Below are 19,698 nucleotides of genomic sequence, written 5' to 3' on the forward strand. Positions count from 1 at the left end.
TTTGCTAACAGTGTCTTCAGTAGTTCAAAATCTTTATACTCCATATCCTTATTATAGTAATGCATACAGAGCCCCACCCCACTCAACATGCCCCCACCCCTCACTCCCCACACATAATTAACAGATAGTAGAGCCCTGTGGTTCACTGCACAGATTCTGGGAGCCAAACTCCATGGGTTCGAATCTTATCTCTATAAGCTGTAAGTGCTTACAAGCTGTAAGTGCTTATAAGATGTAAGACCTTAGTCAAGTTATGTAATCTTTTTGCACCTCCACTTCCTCACCATAAAATGGGAACAATAATAGTTCCTACTTTCTAAAGACATATAATGATTTGCTATTATTATCATTACTGAGTAGGTCTGCCTCATTCCAACACTCCTGAAGCTTATCATGGAAACCAACATTTACTTAAATTTTTAAATGTTTTTTTTCTAATTAAAGTCATCTTTTGGGGGGCTTAATAGTAGGACAAGTATATATTGAACAGATTATGTTAAAGTTAATGATTTGACCACCTTCTACCCCAAATATAATTTTTAAAGCTGTATTTTAAGAAATCTCCTTCCTCAAATGATAAAAACAAAAGTACATTTTTATTATATTTGGTGATCTGAAGCGTTTTCTTGAGATAAAAATCATAATGTCAGGACGCACGGACCCATGTTCAAGACTTACTGTTAAAATCACAGGAAACAATGGGAGTGTTAGCCCCAAACACGGTGGTGGCACTGTGCTTCTGCTTTTCCTTGTCTGGGTCTTCTCCGTCCTCTGTGGTGTCTGCACCCTAAGGAGGCAGAAAGTCAGTTAGTGGTACCCAAAACTGAAGAGGCAAGAATCACAAACTTCGGGGATAGTGGCTGTTCAAAGAGATTTCCCTCATCCAGTCACTTCATTTTCAGAGATGAGTACAGCCCCGGACAGTGACTGTCACTTAGCCAGAGGCAATAGAGCAGGAAGTTGAAGCCAGACCTTCTACCTCAAGTTCAGGCTTACCAAACCCTGACACTGAAAGAAAAAGAAAAGCAAGCGTGTAAAAGAATTAAAGTAAGGGAAGAAAGTAAGGGAATTAAAAGGACAGGAGGAGGAAGCGACAGCAGCAGAAGAATAACAAAGCCGGGTCAGTGTGCAGAAACAGAAGAACAGGCTGTTCCAGTCACCACATCATTTTTTAGATCAACCACCATCATTTTATTATTCATTCCTTCTGCCTTTCTGCTTGTTTTCTTCCTCACTGCCTTCTTTATTGAGCTTCCATACAAATTGCTCTCTATTCTGTCAGCCATCCTTCTGCCCCTCACCCGCCCCCTCCTGTATGTGTATATTTAACTTTCTCAGTTTATTGAACAGCTGTAGTTTACAAGCTACGATCCAAGACCCTGTGCCTTGGATGTTACTAGCTGTCACCCGAAACAAGGGTGAGGGAACAGAAACAGCTGGAAAATGCCAGGTGAAACAACACTAAACAGGTGTGTCTGCAGCAAGCCTTCTCAGCACTTTCATATGTTAATGGCGTATTCACTCTTCAAAAATGTCTGAACACATAGCATGTGGAGCTTTCTCTCAAATTACATGCAGTCTCACAGTACTCGAGGGACCTCTGTGAAATCAGTGGTGGTCACCTATTCTCCCTAGACCAATATTATTTGAGATTCGGCACCTTGTTACTTACAAGGGCACCTTCAAGTTTAAAGATGGCAGCTGCACCATGTGTTTCTGACGTAGCCATTTTTCTCCTCCAGCGTCTGCGGCGAAAGGTATCTGAACTCCGCTGTTTCCAGTGAAATTTCCAGCCAATTAAAGAAGCATATTCCCAGCCCTCCTGGTCTTTAAGTTCTTCCATGGCCTAAAACAGGAGTAAAAGTTTTAATGATGATCACCATAATCCTGATCCTTATATTGATAAAGTAACTTATTTGGTCAATCAACAAATAAGTACTGAACATCATCTCTGTGCCAAGCACTGGGCTAGGAGCCCCAGACACAACAGACTACAGAACAGGCAGGCTGCCCGCCCTTGCAGAGCTGACCGACTGTGGCAACACGGAGAACCAGACAATTACGGTGGGGTGGGGTGTTGCCAAGGTGGTGGCTGTACCACCAGGAGAGGCACCTTATTCAGACTTTCGGGGTGGGGTGGGTAAAGCAAATTGCTTCTTTCTCCAGTTGCTTTCTATGTTCTCACTTTATTAGCTCTTAAGAAAACACTGCTATTCTGATATAGTTTGGAAACCATTATTATCTCCATTTTATATGTGGAGGAAAAAATTGATAACACCCTCCCCAGAGTTTCAATGTCTTGTCTATGCTAACAGCTGCCATAACTAATAATTACATGATAGATAATTACATGATAGATAGATCAGGGCATATTACTTCTGTAATAATTAATAACTGAGTATAGCACTTTTTGTCTGAAAACTATTTGTATGTAAATGATCTCGGTTTTCAACATCCTAATCAATTCACTCACCAAATATGAGTGTCTGCTATGTAACAGGGCTTGTGTTAAGAGCAGAGGAGGCAGGGAGGAGAGAGGCACAAAGGGTCTTTGTCTTCATGTAGCTGACAGCTTAGTGGTGGAAATTTTATGGAAATATCTGAAAGGTATGACTAGATTTAATAAATGTAGAATAATACTGAATAATATATAATCATAATATGTTTTATGATTATAGAAACAAAAGCTCCCTCTAGAGAGCTTATCATTGCAGGCTCTTATCATTGCAGGCACTATTTTTTCAACTTTGAATTAACAGAAAATCCAGGTCGAGCACAATGTTATTATTGACCCTCCAGTAGTGCTGACCGTGGCATTGACATAGTTCATGCAGCCAGGAGGCGGGGCAGGTTAGGGGATATGATCAAAGCCTCGGCAGTACCGTCAGCAGGCCTGGGTCAGGTGTCTAGTCTTCTGACTGGAGGCTCAGTATTCTCTGCACGTCCCCTTGGGGCTCTCCCGTGGAAGGAGAGCATCAAATGCCTCTAGTAACTTCTCACCCCAGCAGGACAGGGATAATTAAATAACAAATATTCATTGATCAGCTATTTCAATCTACTCCATTATTTATTAGGAACAAGTTCCTGGGGCAGGCAAGAAGGGTACAAAGATGACTATGGACCCATCTTTGTGCCTAAGAAGCTCACCATATAATGAAAAGCAACTTCATTCACCCTGCCTAGTGTGAGTAAGGAACTTTGTGGGATGGAAAGAGTCTTGTTAGGAGGAGCCTCGCCTGGGCTCACACACTGGCTCTGTCAGTCACTAGACACACGGCCCAGAGCAAGTCTATTTAATTTCTGTGAAATGGGGAAGAAATGTTAACCTCGAAGATTGTAGATAACGCATATTCAGTATCTAGCATTATAAAAGACACACAAAACACGCCACTTATCACTGCAATTATTATTATTGTTCCACTTAATCTATTACTATTCCATTTAAGCCCTAACACTCCCTAATTAGAAACAGGCAGGATATCGTGCCCATTTTGCTAATGAGAAACAAAATGAAACCAGGATTTGAATCCTTATACATCTTATTCCAGGTCCTGAGCTACTGCCACTATCCCATTATGCCACCAAATAATTTCTGTTCTGTGACTACCTCTTGCATGGTTCTCAGTCTTTAGTCTGCCTCAGAATCACCTGGGGGACTTGCTGCTGGGCCGCACCCCCAGAGTCTCTCAACCAGTAGGGCATTTCTAACAAGTTCCTGGTGTTGCCCCTGTGGGTGAGGAGCACGCTCTGAGAGCCCTGGAGCAAGGCATTAGGCCCCTGGTTGGCAAAGGGCTTCTGCAGAACAGAGAAGTGGGATTCTTTGTGGTCTGGAAGGCAGAGCCCCAGCCCAGCTCCCTCCCACTGCCCCTCTGACCTTGGCAGTACTTGAAGTGCTTTGTGTTGAATCTCTCTTGCGTTTTCGGACCAGCCTTCGCCGTCTGTGAGTATGATACATTTTCTCTGCCGCAACCCAGGATTTGGGCTTATTGTCAGGAGGAATGGTAATTCCATACTCCCAGCCTGGAACAGAGTTTGTGAATGGTCATGCAAATGAGATATACTTGTGCCAAACTGCCAAATAAACGCCCCAGAAACATTCAGTCACTCTCTGCCCTCAAATATTCTCTACAATCAGAACTGAATGCCATTTCTCCTTTCACTTTGCTGCAATTTAGTCAAACAGAATCCAGCAGTATTCCCCCAGCTTGCTCTCCTAAAAGCTTCCTCGGTGGCCATGGGGATCCCCTCCCTTTTATACCTCCAGTCATTCATGGTCATTGAATGCATCTAAGAATAAAGCCTAGTACAAGAGACAGAAGTGGACAGTTGTTAAAAGTGTGTGGCTTGTGTAGTCACACAGCTTGAGTTCAAATCCCAGCATCCCCACATACTGGCTGTGTACTAAAAAAGTTTTTTGCAAGCTAGTAAAACTGCCTATAGCCCAAATTCTCCAGCATAGTGGTAAAATATACCTTTTTTAAAAAGAATGAATCAAAATAATGCATGCAAAGCACTAGATCAGTGCTCAGCATGTAGTTTATGCTGAATGTTAACCCTCATTAGAAGGCCTGGTGTGTGCATTGGGATCAGTGAGGGGACTTGAAATCTTTACTGGGTGGGGGAGGAGGTGTGTGCAGAGTAGGGGGTATAATGGGGACAAATGTTAATGCAAAAACACAATAAAAATAAATTTAAAAAGAAATCTTTGTCAATACTAGGTCTTTCTTTGTACTACTCCATCTTAGAAGAAAAAAAAAACAATCAGCTTTCCTATTTTGACAATTCCAAATTCATTTAAACTTTAGATGACTGCTCATGGAAAGGCATGGGCACCACTAGCAGAGGCCACGTCAACAATCTGCATTATTGCTGAATGGGACTTTGAAGGTATTTTATAGTCTCCAGTCATGAGGCATGGTTAGAAGAGAAAATTTACACCCCGGTTCCCTTCCAAATTCCCATCACAGATCCCCAGCATCTCAAAGTCCAGCCACCCAGCCCCCTTGCCTCATATTTTTTACTCTTGACAGTCCCCTGTCCAGGCACTGGCTTGTCCTTTTGATTTTGCATCTGACTCGCTGCAAGTAAAAACCACATGACCTGGCTGTCACAGACCGACCGACAGGAGCGAGATGCCTCCCTCCCAAGGAAACTTCACTCTGACTAACCAGGGCAGCTGCAGAGCCCCTAGTCAGGTAATAGATCTAAAATGTTACCTTCCTCTACAGGCCTATTGGGGTGATCACTTTATAATGTATACAAATGTCTAATCACTATCTTGTACACCTGAAACCAATGTCAACTGTAACCAGGAAATAAAAAATATTAAAATAAAATATAAAATGTTACCTTTCTCATCCACTGCACGATTTATGTCGTATTCCCATGCGTCATCTTCCCATTTCCAGCCTGGAGGGCACGTGAGCTCACTGGGTGATGCCGCTTTGTCACCATTCTTCAAAGAAACAAAGAATGAAGAGCTACCACAAAGCCATAATGTCGACTAAAGTGCAAAGATGAGATACGGTTCCTCACCCTTGGCTACAGTGTGCCCAGGGCAGCTGAGATGCCATCATAGACACCAGTCTTCCTCAGAAAAATCTCTATAATCTTTATTCAGACACAACTGCCATATAAAAATTAGGCTTTTGTTCTGTTTTGTTTTGTTTTGTTTTAGAATACCTCTGTTTACACCATTAGAGAATATATTAGGTTGAATCACGGAAAATTGTTTTTATAGGTCAAAAATGGTGAACTAGCAGCAGTTCCATACGGTTCAATTTAATATTATGAAATGGCATGACTGTTTTTATGAGGAGTTATATTGGAAAAATCTCATCAGAAATGGATAGAGCATGAAAAACACGTTTTCAAATATGAAATAATGGTGCTAGAGGTTGTAGATCCTGATCACGTAAGACTGAAGAAAGTTTATGTTAAATACTGACTTCACTTCTTAACAAAGACTGGAGTGTTATGAAAAAACATTCATAGTAAAGGAAATGAAAGTGGTCCATAAACATACGGAAAAATGCTCAGCTTCACTTTAAATTAAGAGTGTGAAACTTAAAATAGCAACAGGATACCATTTTCTCAAGTGGACGAAGATGTTAAAGGGGGACGGCACGTGTCTGGAAAACAGCCCTCTAACATGCTGCCGACGGACCTACCGATCCCTGCAACCCTCTTGAAAGCAGGGCGGCAATATTCATCAAAACTTTATGTGCGTTGAAACCTTGACCAGGGACCTCTCCTACAGATGAACTTTCAAAAAATGTATGTCTAAGGATGTTCATTGTTACACCATTTATAAAAACCAAGACTGGGAGAAAGAAAGTAAATGTCCACAAAAAGAGGATCTGTTCGGTTACAGTGGGCGCACATGATGAAACACCGCAGGTACTTTTCAAGCTCACTAGAGCAAGGCGATCCTAATAGGATTGCACGGACCTAACACAGCCTATTTCTTTAACTTGTAATAGGACACTTATTAAAGATTCCAAAATCTGATAAAAGCAAACTTAGATTTTAAAGAAAAAAAGTCTTTCTTTCTTGGGGTTCATAAGTATTTCAGAGCTATTTTTACAGCTATCTTTTCTCTAATAAAGACTAATATATATTAATAGTAACAGAAGAAAAAGCTTCAGAATGACAGCATTGGATCTGGCAAAAAAAATGTATAAAAGATCTGTATGCACATAAAAGATGACCAAGACATCTTATGAGAAAATTACAAGTTGTAGAACTGTGCACACAGTCTGACTCATGTATGTGGGGGTGGGCAGCAGAATTTATATACTTGTATATGAACAGAAAACTGCTATCAATGGTTATCTGCTGGGGGTAGAATACAAATTATGGCAAATTACTTTTTATTTCTTTTTATGCTGTTTGAGTATTCTAAAGACATGAACCTTCCACTGGTAATGACTTTTAACATTAATTAAATAATAAACATTTACACTTTAAAAAATTGCACAACATTTACCATGTACCAACATCTAGTTAAATAGGCTCAATGTCTTTTGTTTTCTTTTTTGAAAATTTTATTTATTTACTTTTAGAGAGAGAGGAAGGGAGGGAGAAAGAGCAAGAGAGAAACATCAGTGTGTGAGAGAAACAGTGATCAGTTTCCTCTCGCACGCCCCCAGATGGGGAGCTGGCCCACAACCCAGACGTGTCCTGACTGGGAATTGAACCAGTAACCTTTTGATTCGCAGGCTGGTGCTCAATCCACTGAGCCACACCAGCCAGGACCCAATGTCTTTTCTTCTATATAATTATTTACAGAAAATAATTATAGGTGCACTTGTGTGGCTTGTTATGAATGCAAGGCTGTTCAGCATATGAGACACAGCAGAAGAGAAGGGGAAGCTATGCCTGAGGTTAGTGGATTCACAGACCCTGGATCCCAAGAGCTAATGTGTAAGGCTCTGTCTCGGGAGTGCGCTGCTCACCGCATCAGTATAGGTGTCTTCGGCCGGCTTCCACTCCCCCCCAGGGTAGCGACTCTCATTCTGATATACTTCATCTGTGAACTCTGTGTGACCCGCATCAGCCTCCGTCAGCAAGCTGCAGGCAAAGCTCACGTTACCAGGAGAGAAATGGCAGCCAACAACCCCAGCTCTTTGCAATGGTCCGGATCCACCTACAGCCTGGATGGCACCAATTCCCTTCTCACTCTAGCCCTGTGTGTTGTCCACTCCGAACTCCTCTTTGTACTAACAGCATTTGACATTCCTCTGATGAAGGGACCTGCTGGAACGATGAGACCTGAATTATGGACAACTCCTCAGACCAGCAGGGTTGCTGCTCTCAGCCATTAGGGTGGGAACTGGGAAGACAGAAAAAGGGCAGCTTCTCACAGGGACTTCATATTCCATATATCTGTTTCATCTGTCCAGCTTTTTCTCATCAAAACTCTTGGCTAGCAGTTCAGCCAAGTGGGCAGGTGTCCTTCTCCATTCACCCTATTTTTAAAAATGGAGTGGAGACAGTCTCAAGAGGCCCATGTGGACATTTTTACTCATGGCTCGCTCAGTCTATGTATCACAAACTGAAGGGAGGGGTTTAAATTTTCTGGATAGTTTCTAGGTAGGCAGCCAAACCAGGTCATTTCAGACTCCAGACTCCATATGGGCACTTGAGAAATCTATACTGACTCTCTGCCATGCCAATTTTCCCTTGGATATGGAACTATCCTGACAACCCACAGAGGAAAGCACAGGGGTTCCAACGTTGACTCAAATCTTCTGCCAGGTATCCACTCAAGTGAAGTTTCTTTTTCCTTTACCATTTCTACATCCTTTCCCTGCCATATTCTCCCCTAGAATCAAGCACTGGAAAGAAATCAGAAAACAAATAGTCCAAACCATTTGTATAAATTGGGCTCATCCGTCACTTCTCTGGGCCCCAGAGGAGGGGACAGAGCACCTGGCTGCTGCCTGTGAGGTCCCATCCAGGCCTGACACGCTTTCACCCTCCTGCTTTTCCAGTCGCAATGCCCCTGCTTTTCCTTGTCCTCACTAACCTTCCTCCCTCCCGTCCAATTCAAATCTCATTTCCCTTCTCCCTACTAGCGACCCCACCTGCATCCAAAGTAAGCTGCCATGGGTTCAAAGCACTCATGGGCAATCACTGGGTCTTAACCGACCAGACAGAGCACACTCACGCCCTTCCTCCCCTAATACCTGTGTGATGACAGGAAACAAATGTGGACAGAGATCACAAAGTAGTTTGAGGTCTTAAAATCCAAGTCCACAGCTTGTTTCCTTCAAACTCAAGTATGCTGTCAGGAAGTGGAGAGAAGGAGGACCTCCGGTCCTGGTGCTATTGGCAACACTCAGAAACCAGGCTTTGGTTTCTCCCAGACTCCAGGGAAAACATGCTTGCCACTCTCAACTGTTTCTCCTTTCTTTCCTTTTTATAACAGCTTTTGAGATGTAATTTACATACCATGCATTCACCCATTTAAATGGCTCTCTCTATTGTTTCTCACAGATGTTCCAGCATAATAGTGGAATGCTGGCTCTAACGCCCAAGCTAGACTTGTAACACTTACAGCCTGAGTGTCTTTGGATAACTTAACCCCTTTAGGTTTCAGTAAAGAGCAGATAATACTATTATTTGTTGGGAGATAAATCTCCACATGTGTCCTGAATTTCTGCACATAGGCCCCATAAATTTTGTCACAGGCTACCTTTCCAAGGATGTTTACATGGGAAACTTTGGAAGTCAGAGATGGTGTTTTGTCTGGAACAAAGAGCCAGCATGCTTATTACCCATTATAAAATATTTGGGTTCCTTAAACTCAGGGTTCCTCTCCTGTTACATAATCCATTGCATGTGCAAATGTCATGTGACCGTCTTCTTGCCTCCCTGTGGGAACAGGGGCTCAGAGAGGTAGAGTAAATGTTCATCCTGAGTCTTGCTATTGCTGTGGGCAATGAAGTCCTTATTCTCTGAAGCAGGAGTCCTGTGTCTCCTACCAGCACCCAGCAGGTGACATTGTTAAACTTGCAAGAAGGTAAAAATCTCAGGTCCTTGATAATTTTTGACACCACGTACATTGTAGGGCTGTAGTCTATATTCAATAAGAGGATGTCAGTGCTTAGCACACAGCTTGACACATTCACACATAGTAAGTTCTTCATAAATGTTAGTACCAGAGTCTTTTTATATTTGTTTGTCTTACAATGGAACAATGATGACATTTTTTACATTTCTATGAATTTCTATAGACTTTCTCCTGCTTATTGGGTATTACATAAATATTATCAAAAATGGTGACGGAGAAGATTCATTTACCAATTTCTAGGGAAAAGTTCCACAACCACCATTTTTCTCAGAAAATGGAAAACTTACCTTCTTTCAGGATCAACTGTCCAGTTTCCTTCCCATTCCCAGCCTTTTGGAGGCAGAAAGAATTCCCTCTTGAGTTTTATTTTTCCTGTGACGTCAGAAAATTTATGGCGACTCACTAATCCAGAGGTGCCCCATTTTCCAAACATAAGAGCTTGATTTTCATACTATTAAATAAAATAAAAATGGAGAAATACCATTAGAGAGCAAGAAACAGAACCAGCCCATGAATTTTCAAGTCTATCTAGGACTTAGGCCCAACAGCAATGGAAAGAGAAAAAGCTTTATACTCAGAAGGTATGTACCAAATTTGGTCTGTTACTCATTATGTAACTTAGGGTAAATTTTTTAATCTTTCTAAGACTCAGTGTTCCCATCTGTAAACTGGGGGTAATACAATACTATCTTCCTTATAAAGTTGTCCTGGAGTTCAAATGTGCAAACGATTCTGAAAGTGCTTTGTAAGTAGTGGTACATCATGCTGGTTGTTTCCATTATTATTTTGGATGGCTCCCCATTGTTTTCTGAACCTGATCTTTTAAAGACCTGTAAGAAGTCCTCAACTCATGAATATGCAGGCTTCCAAGTTTATTTGCAAGTCTACTGCCTAGAAGTTGGGGCACATTTCACCATAGAAACAATATTATAACTGATGCCACATTTCCCAGGCAGTCCACAAAGAATTCATTTGAAACATGAAAGTTGTTTAGTGCCTAAAAAAAGTTCAGAGCTTTAAACTACTTGAACAACAATTAAAAAAAAAAGTTCTGAGCCTTCATCCCCATGGTGGATAGACCAAGACCTTTTTGGAAGCAGGTTTAGTGGCAATAGCAGACTCTGGCTTACAGGGCACTTTTTTCTAAGTTAGAATTTAGAAATCTACAGTGATCTGCCCTTGACCATGTCAACTATCAGAAGGGTTGAGATTTTCCAGGGTGACTGTGCCTCTTTGGGTCCAAGCTAAAATTTTCATTGTCTGTTGATGAGCTCATTGAAAAGATGATTTGCATACGTGATAGGGGAGTTTTGGCTGAAGGAGGAGGGAAGAAGTTTGCAGAGGGGCTGATGGGGAAATTGGGTTCAGGGACACATTAGTACCTGCCTCAGATATTGACTCTGAGCCCTGGGAGGAGATGAGTTTGAGGAGCAGCAAAAGGAGCTGTTGTCACAGGGGCTGTCAGACTTGAGAGCATATGCACAGCTTCTTTGGTTTCCAGGTGACAAAGACAGAATGCAGGAACAAGGCGTTCCCATCACTTCTGCTTGGAAGCTAGCATGGCTGTAGTAAAATCCAGGTAAGGAGCTTGGCATGGACAAGAAGGTGTCCGCAGCTGTGGAGATGGGGGCTTCACATGGCTTTAACGCTGTGTGGCCTTTAACCAGCAGTTTGGGGAAGGGCTGTTAGTACATGGGAAGCACCTCAGAGACTGCCAGAAATCTGCAAATGAGGTCTTGTATTCGCACAGGAAGAAAAGACCAGAGACCCCCCAGGTATTCAAAGGCTGTTAGAACTGGACAAACTAGAGTCACACAAAATAACTGAAATGGGCGGATCATCTCTTTACATGAGTTAAAACCCCAGTTCACTCTTTGTGGGGAAGGATCTGGAAAAGGGTGACAAGGACTGGTCGATCCTTGCTCAGTGCTAGCTTCTCCGGGCTTAGCTCCAGCCAGAGTTGGAAGGTAGGTGGATGCCAAGAAAAGCTACAGGAATGCAAAACAAGCCTCCTCTGTGTGCCCTGATGCCCTCCACTTCACATGGCCCATTTGACTGGTCATCAACATCCACCACTCAGGGCCACCTCTGCAACTTCCAGCACACCTTCTATTTATATCCGATTGCATTTCTAAGTCTACACCATAAGAACTTTTGCGTCTCTCATGTGTTTTTCAAAGTGGTCCACTGATGACCCATATCCACTCATGCTGGAATCACCTCTGGTGGTAATCCCTAACTTAGCTACAGAATGAGAATCCCTGGAGAGGCTCTGGCAGTGAGCATGCTTAACAAGACACCCAGCTTTACGATCATTGCACTAGATGTATGTGATCCTTGAGGACACCATCAGCACCTGCCTCCCTGACTGGTATAAAGCTACCCACTGTTCCCTAAAGCTTAGATGGAGAGATAGATGGATGGATGCATGAATGGATTGATGCATGGATGGATGGATATAAATGGATGGATGGATGAATTCTGTTATCATGTATCTATTTATTCATTCAATAAATATTTATGTGCCAGGTACTGCTAAATGAATACCGAGTAAAAACAGAAGATGGCCGTGGGTTTCTTGCCTGGCAAACAGATCGGAAGCCCAGTCGTGAAGTAGCCATCGGGTATCATGTCAGGCAGCAGGAAACATGCATGAATCATCCCCCCCAAAATAGTCTCCCCACTTATTTGAACATGAAGGCCCATCTGTAGAAGAATGGAGTTCACCCGAAAATCATCAGGAGAGACCCACTGAATACATTTAACAAACTTACAGTGATAAGCACTTTGAGTTAAAAATAGTACAGAAAAAACAAATCCAAATAACTCTGCTTTTAGCTGAAATGTTTGTAAAAATTATTTTCATTGATTTAATTGTAATGAGACTTTCAATAACTAAGTATACTTTTACTCGGCAAACTTTGCACATATTATCTCTATTGTCTTTGAAGTATTCAGGCAGCCTTTTCTTTGCCCTTGGGCAAACCCACCTGAGGCTCCCCCTTCAATGAGAAAGGGGGCTGCTGTGACTTAAAGTCTCCTGACCCCAAGCAGGCTCTCAAGCCCTGAACCTCTCCACTGCCCTCATTCCTGGGTTGTCTGAGTGTGAATAGCTCTACTGTGTCCCAGTGTTGACAATAAAACCCCAAGTCAGTCTCTCCCTGTCCCCTCAGGTTCAGAACTGGGGTTAGGCAGTAGTGATAAGGTTGGTGGTTTAGATATATGAACGTCTTCCCTAAGGATGAAAAGTAAGCATACCTCTCCAAACACACACACACACACACACACACACACACACACACACACACAGAGGAAAAGAGAGCAATGACATTGAATGTACCATTTCAGCAAAGACAGTGAATGTTCCTTCTGCGAAGCTATTGAACTTCTTCTCGACAGCACTTAAGCCCAGCCAGATGTTCACCCGCAACTGCACCGGCACCTTTGGTCCATTGTTTTTATCCTGTGGATACTGTGAGATGCACAATAACATGATACATTACGGTGGGCATGGCACAGGCTGGGACATTAAGTTTAAGCCAAAAGCAGACCCAACATCTAGTCATTGCTCTCACCGGTCCAACTGCATGTTTATGCAGTTAAAATAATTCCAAATGACCCTACAGCAGAGATTCAAATAACAGCTACAGCATCGAATGGTCCTGTAACTGTGATCCATAGGCCCCTGTGTGTCCCCGAGGCCTTTTCAGGCCAGCCTTGGATCAAAACTATTTTCCTGATCATGCTAAAATGCCACTTGTCTTTTTCACTGTATCAGCATTGGGATTGCTGGTGCAAAAGCCACGTGGATGAAATGCCAGACACTGTGGCAGCAGCCAAGGCGGTGAGAGCAAACTGCACTGGCAGTGATGGTTTTCTTCATCACTCCCCATGAAGAAAAGAAAATACCAGCGTTACTTAAGAAGTTCCTTGATAAAACAGTAAAAATACTAATGTCATTAAATCACGATCAGTGAGGACATTTTTTTCAAATTTCATGTGATGAAATGGGAAGTACACACAAAGTGTGCATATTAATAAATGTATGTCTTGAAAAAAGCTTGTGCAATTGCTGAACTGAATTAGCCTTTTAAAGAAATGAAATACCTTTCTCACTTGAAACAGTGATTGACAGACAAATGTGGGCTTGGGGCAGATGTTTTCTTGAACACATACAAAGTGAGCCTTATTACGTCAAGGACAGCAACTGACTGTATTTTGTTGCCAATGATAAAATTGAGACTTTCGGGTAAAAATAAGAATTTGGGAAAACTTGTATCTGTCACAGTGAGCTTGATAGCTTCCCAGCACATAAAGACCTTTCTTATAAGTGACAGTGATGGATGTGACTTTTTGATATTATATGATGAAATGTGTCAACATCAGGAACATCAGCATAACTCAGTATTTTCCAAATGGTCAATGTCTATTACAAAACCATGCATGGATAAAAGTGTCATTCAAAGTACAAGATAGACACTGGATCTAAATGTAGCAGACAGTATGAAGTTCGTTGATGTGGTTTCTGATTCCACATTGCAATTAACCTTTCTAAAGCTACCACTTGGGTTTGGTGCTGTATCAGAGATGAGTATCACAATTACCTGGAAAAGTTCCCTCCCTTTTTAAACTACATACTTATGCGAGGTCAGATTCTCTTTATATCCTTTATCCAAACAACTTATTCCATCAGAATAAATGTAGAAGCAGATATGAGAATCCAGTTACATTTCTGCAAGGGTAGACATTAAAGAGGTTTGCAAAAATGTAAGACAGTATCACTTGACTCTCTGATTTTTAAAGAAAATACAGTTACATTTTATAAAAACATGAAAGTTACATTAACATGCGATGGGTTTATTATTATTTTAAAATTAAATACTTTTCAATGTCTCAGTTTTAATTTCTATTACAGTAAATATTAGTAGATATAACCCACATAAACAAAAGCTCTCTGGGGTCTTCCAACAATTTTTGTAAAATTATTATTATTATTATTTTGTGGAAAGGGGTCCCAAGACCAAAAAGAACCCCACTGAATTAAATAATTCTCTAAACTAGATAATGAGTATTAACAAAATCAATAAATATATAAAACATCCTCTTAAAAGCACTTTGCTGTTTATCCACTGAGTTCTAAAATCTAACACAGAGAAAACCACTCTGCCTCCTCGCCCACCCCCTGTGAAATTTTATTTATTAATCAGTTTGCTTCCACCCACTGCTGAGGTCAATTATAATTGCGGTTCTATCTTAAGTAAAATTTATCCCAACAAGAGGTACTTGAAGGAAGATAATCACTCTGGTTCTATTTTCACCCTCCTGATTACAGAGCAATGAGTACATTTATTAAAAGTTAGCAGATGTCTCCTTGTTTTAAAGAGAACACTCCCCTGACTGTTATTTTTTCTCACTCTGTATTCCTCTCTCCCAAATCCAATGCACTCAGACGGGGTCGCCATGGAGAGGGATGGTAAACGTGCAAGTGGGGACTACTCTGATCCTTGTTTCCAGCCCTGGGGCCTCCTTTGGCTTTGCCTATGCACACAGAGCAGTTCTTACTCCAGGAACCTGGGTTGGACTTGCAGGTTCTGGGAAGCTCCTGAATCATATACAAAATACTGGATGCATGTGAGATGTGCATTCTTCTACAGGAGAGTGCCAGTAGTTTTATCAGGTACTTACAGGGTCCAGTGATTCTACAAATGTCCCAAATTACTGCCCTAAAGTATGAATAATTCTCAAAAATTTTCAATTTAAGGACCCATTTGGTTAGGGAATAGATTCCATGGACTATCTATGTGATTTTTTCTCCCCTCCCCGCCCCCCCGCACACTTCCAATCACCCCCTAAAAGGGAAGGGAAGAAAGGCAATGCTTTGCACGAGGCTTTAGACATTAGTGGAAAATTCATGCCAGAATGCAAAGCCTTCACAATGCCATGTTAATATCAGTGCCACGAAGATCTCTCCAACAGTCCTTGATTGAACATCAGCAAACCTCAGACCACTCTCTGGGAATTACTGCCCCACGGGAATGGCCAGAATGGGCTGGAATTGATCACGAGTGCCCTACCCATTCGATGATTGGCATATTATATAAAGCAGCCCCTTCTCAGGGATATGGGTTTTGCATTTAACTAGTTCACATTACACAGTGAGGAAGCCATACCTTCAGAAAGACGGTCTGGATTTTCCCGCAGTATTTCCCACATGCATTCTCCCCGCTGGTGGAGTATAAGACCTGATGTGCAGGGATGCGTGCATAGGCCAGTCTTTTCTCTCCACGGATCATCCAGATAATAATGTCAGGCATACTGTTCTGCGGCTGGTCATGGGAGTGGGTGGAAAAGGAAGCAAAGCTGGAGTTAGTCTAAATGTAAAGAAACTTGCAGGCTGAACCCTCAGGGCCCTACTGGGCAAACAAACACTGTTAACAGGCTGTCTGCCCCACATTCCCGAATCGCACATCTTCGAGAACCACTGTGAGCCCGCAGGGCTGGCAGCAGGCTGTGGCTGGCCCAAGGGCATAGAGGGAAGGGGTGGGGGGCCTTCACGTGCCAGAAGCCCCACCTACTCAATGGGCTCTGATAGATATTTTAGAAAATACTCCCTCTTATCTCGCCATCATTTGAAGAAAGGCATCAACAGCAGTCACAGGGTTACAGGTGTCATATGTTTTCCAATATTTGCCAAATCTGAAATCCTCATTTAGTTTTTAAAAATCACTTTTTAAAAAATATAAAGGTGATACAAGTTCACTCCAGAAAATTTGAAAGCACCAAAGCATGGAAAGTAGAAAATAAAAGTGATCTGTACTCATGTGTGTTTTTTCAAATGTATTTCTATTTACTAATACTTTAGTTTCCTACCCAACCTCTGAAGGTCAGTAAGAGGGGTCTTCTACTCCCTTGTTCTTCTGGTCTGCAAAGGTTAACGGCAGTCAAAAGGTACCCAGCACTCACTGGGTGCCCTGCACTGTGCTGAGCCCTTTACACTCATCAGCCTCTGTAATCTTTACAAAACAATGCTGGGAAGTGAGTACTACATCTATGTCCATTTTTCATACAGGGAAACTGAGGCTGAGAGAGTCTGACTATTTTGTCCAAGGTTACACATGGTAGATCCAGATCCAAAGCAAGGTCTTCCCAATTCTAACCAAAGATGGCATTTAATCTGTATCTGCTACGTTATCAGTCTACTTGAAATACTCTGACCGTATCATTATTATGATAATAATCTGTCCACTCTGACCTTTCCAGGATGACCAACTCAAAATTTCCTCTTCTACCCCGATTTCAGTGACGTTCACCCCATCACCCATTAGCACCCCAGCCCAGTAACTCCTCGATTTCATCATCCATCATCTGGTCAATATCCGAGGTAATGTACCAGATCTTCCCACTGCCGTCTCTATCCTTGCACCATTTCACAGAATCCTTCTTTCATATCAAGTGATATTCCTGTAGTTTAAAAGTCCTACCTCTTCTGTCAGTTGCATTAATTTATCAAGCCAGTCCTCGATTTCCCCCAGCGTGGACTTCACCTCTGTGGCCTCAGACCTCATCCTCATGGCTGCCTCATGAATCTGGGAAAGGGATCTGGACCGCAGCTTTCGGATCTGAGTATCTAGAATTGTGACATTAGCTTTTCCCTCCACAAGAGGCAATGTGTATCTAAAACAAAACAAAATACAGAGCTTGCAGAATAGCTTTTCAGGGTTCAGAACGGTCAAAGTCATTTATATTTGGTTGCCATCATTGAAACCACACCAGTTTCCTAACTGACTCCACAGCACGAGCAGGTTTAAATTGACGCAGATTTGTATCTGGCATTGGTTGATCAGGTGTGCCAGCTAAGACTCTCCTCACTCTCAGGAAGAATGCAGAGCGATAAGATCTCAAAGTAATTCCTTGAGTTTGACCCAAGGCCCATGGAATCACTGGAAAGAAGACGGAAACAGCAGCAGCAGCTGGGAACAATGGCCTTCCCCTCCTTTGCTTCATATAATCATCATATGGACCCACAAAATGAAGGAGTGACAGTAGAGACCATTTAGCCAAAGGGCTCTTAACTTAGGGACCACACCCCTCAGGTCATCTGTGAGTGGGCCTCCAGAGGTCTGTGAATCCCTGGACCTTTTAAAGAAAAGTGTGCATTCGTGTTGACATGCAGTAAGATGCAATGATGAAGAACACAGGCTTCAGAGCCAACTATCTGGGTACAAATCCTGGCTCCACCATTTACTAGTTCTAAGATCTCAATAAAGTCTAAATAATGTTGCCACCATTGTCTCATTGTTGTCTTCTTCCTTGTCATTGTCTCCTTGTCATTCAAAGGGGCCCATGAGCTCTCAAGAGGTTAAGAACCTCTTAACCTCTTATGTAGGGGAAATTGTGCAGCCACATTCCCGTTCAAAATGAGAAGTCTGGACCAGCTGAGCTGGGGCCATGGCCTCCTTCGCCAGGGCTTCCCTGTCACCACGGCAGCTGGTGGTGACATGGGGTGAGGTTGTCACCAATTCCAGGAAGTTCTCCTCACAGTGTCTCTACCTGAAACTTCCACTGGTTTGAATTTCACCCACCTTCATAAATGAAGAAAATCCTAGCACGACTTCTCTTGAACACAAAGTTCCTGTTACATGAAGTATAAGAGATTCCAATTTAACTCTTCAAGAAACAGTTTACATGAATTTGGTTTTTCAAGAACAGTGAAAATAGATATTTCTGTATTTTCCTCAGCAAACCTTAAAATTCACATTTTATCCATGAAAGGTATTACCAAATGTTTCTGCTTGCTTGCATTAGTAATAACAACAATGCATGGGAAAAGTTAAGTTGCAGAAATGATTCTTTAAGGCATAAATATATATACAGAGGCCACTAGCTCAAGTCACAGGTGATGCTTTCAGTAGTTAGATGTTGATGGTGTGAAACAAGCAGAGGGAAGAGGAGTTGCCCTGTAGGCATCAGATGCATCACCTCACTTCCTTGCACCTGTTTTCTCATCTATAAAATAAGGAGACTGGAAGAGATGACCTCTTAGGGCCCTGACTGAGATTCTCTGAATACAACAGTGTGAACAGGTACCCAGCAGTACCTTCACCTCAGCTGCACGTCAATTACCTGCTTACACCACTAGGAGGCACAAGAAGACAGGGAGACTTAGGGCATTAGCCCAGAATGGGGAAAAGTATCTCTGGTTCTTGCTGCTTGTGAGAAGTATTCAATATGCATTTCTTCTGGAACTTCCCTGTCCTCTGCTTTATTAGCCAATATGTAAAATGAGTTTGGAACGGATCACTTCCCCTGTGGTTTCCAAATACCCAGAGATCTGAGCTGGTTCCCCAAGTCACATCTACTGGTTTTATCTCAAGGAGGCTTAGCCAGAGTGTTGACGGGGCATTCAGTGAAAGGGTGAGTAAAAAGGCTGTTTCTGAAGTATGCTGGAATTACAATGTACTGAATGCTAAAACGGATGCCCTATCCCAGATCCCATTCTCTGCGGGATCCGAAGTCACCTTTTTTGGAGACAGATGTGAGGCAGAGGCACACCCCTGTGCCCTCCTCGCCTCCCCCACCCCTCGCTGGGGCTGCGCTGGGATTGCTTCCTGGAGTTAGGCCTCAGCCTCTCTGGGCTGCTTTAGAGTTGGCACCAACTCAGACAGTGGAGCTTTTCCTGGTGGTGATTCAGAGACTCCTCCCAGGGACAGCTTTTTGAGAAGCTTGTCTAATTCAAGTTTATTTTTTCAGGCAAACACCACAGACAATTCTAGAGGCTCTTCTAGTCTTACGGCTTAAGAGAGGGAAGCATGGCTGGGAATTCTGGGATACACAAAATCAATATACCTTGTGTCTTCTATAACTTCATCAATCAGCTTCAACCATATTTCAGCCAACTGGTTTGCAGGAATTTTACCTTGTATCCCTGATTTTAGAGCTTCTATGTTTGATTGCTGAAGAATTTGGAAAAAGAGGAAATAGTTGGTTATTGTGCATTATGCCATTATACCCAGTAAAGGTTTAACTTTAATTTTCAAGAAAAAAAAAACACAAACAGAAAAACCATTTTTTTATCTTTAATAATGCTCAACATAGCTTATCACTATTTATTTTTCTTCAAA

The 19,698-nt window shown here is 42.3% G+C and overlaps 1 protein-coding gene across 5 annotated transcripts in view; it reads right to left on the reverse strand.

Moving 5' to 3' along the window:
• Nucleotides 1-19,698, reverse strand: part of MYOF (myoferlin) — a 145,208-nt gene that overhangs the window by 41,984 nt on the left and 83,526 nt on the right. For all 5 annotated transcript variants that reach the window (XM_036027002.1, XM_036027003.1, XM_028511720.2 and 2 more), the window contains 10 exons: nucleotides 19,424-19,530; nucleotides 17,059-17,251; nucleotides 15,748-15,903; nucleotides 12,918-13,049; nucleotides 9,865-10,028; nucleotides 7,458-7,572; nucleotides 5,350-5,455; nucleotides 3,875-4,020; nucleotides 1,673-1,846; nucleotides 679-787 (listed from right to left, as the gene is read on the reverse strand). In XM_036027002.1, the coding sequence (XP_035882895.1) occupies nucleotides 679-787; nucleotides 1,673-1,846; nucleotides 3,875-4,020; nucleotides 5,350-5,455; nucleotides 7,458-7,572; nucleotides 9,865-10,028; nucleotides 12,918-13,049; nucleotides 15,748-15,903; nucleotides 17,059-17,251; nucleotides 19,424-19,530 (1,402 nt within the window). The remainder of the gene's footprint in view (nucleotides 1-678; nucleotides 788-1,672; nucleotides 1,847-3,874; nucleotides 4,021-5,349; nucleotides 5,456-7,457; nucleotides 7,573-9,864; nucleotides 10,029-12,917; nucleotides 13,050-15,747; nucleotides 15,904-17,058; nucleotides 17,252-19,423; nucleotides 19,531-19,698) is intronic.

This window comes from Phyllostomus discolor, chromosome 5, assembly GCF_004126475.2.
Source record: "Phyllostomus discolor isolate MPI-MPIP mPhyDis1 chromosome 5, mPhyDis1.pri.v3, whole genome shotgun sequence".
NCBI classification, from domain to species: Eukaryota; Metazoa; Chordata; class Mammalia; order Chiroptera; family Phyllostomidae; genus Phyllostomus; species Phyllostomus discolor.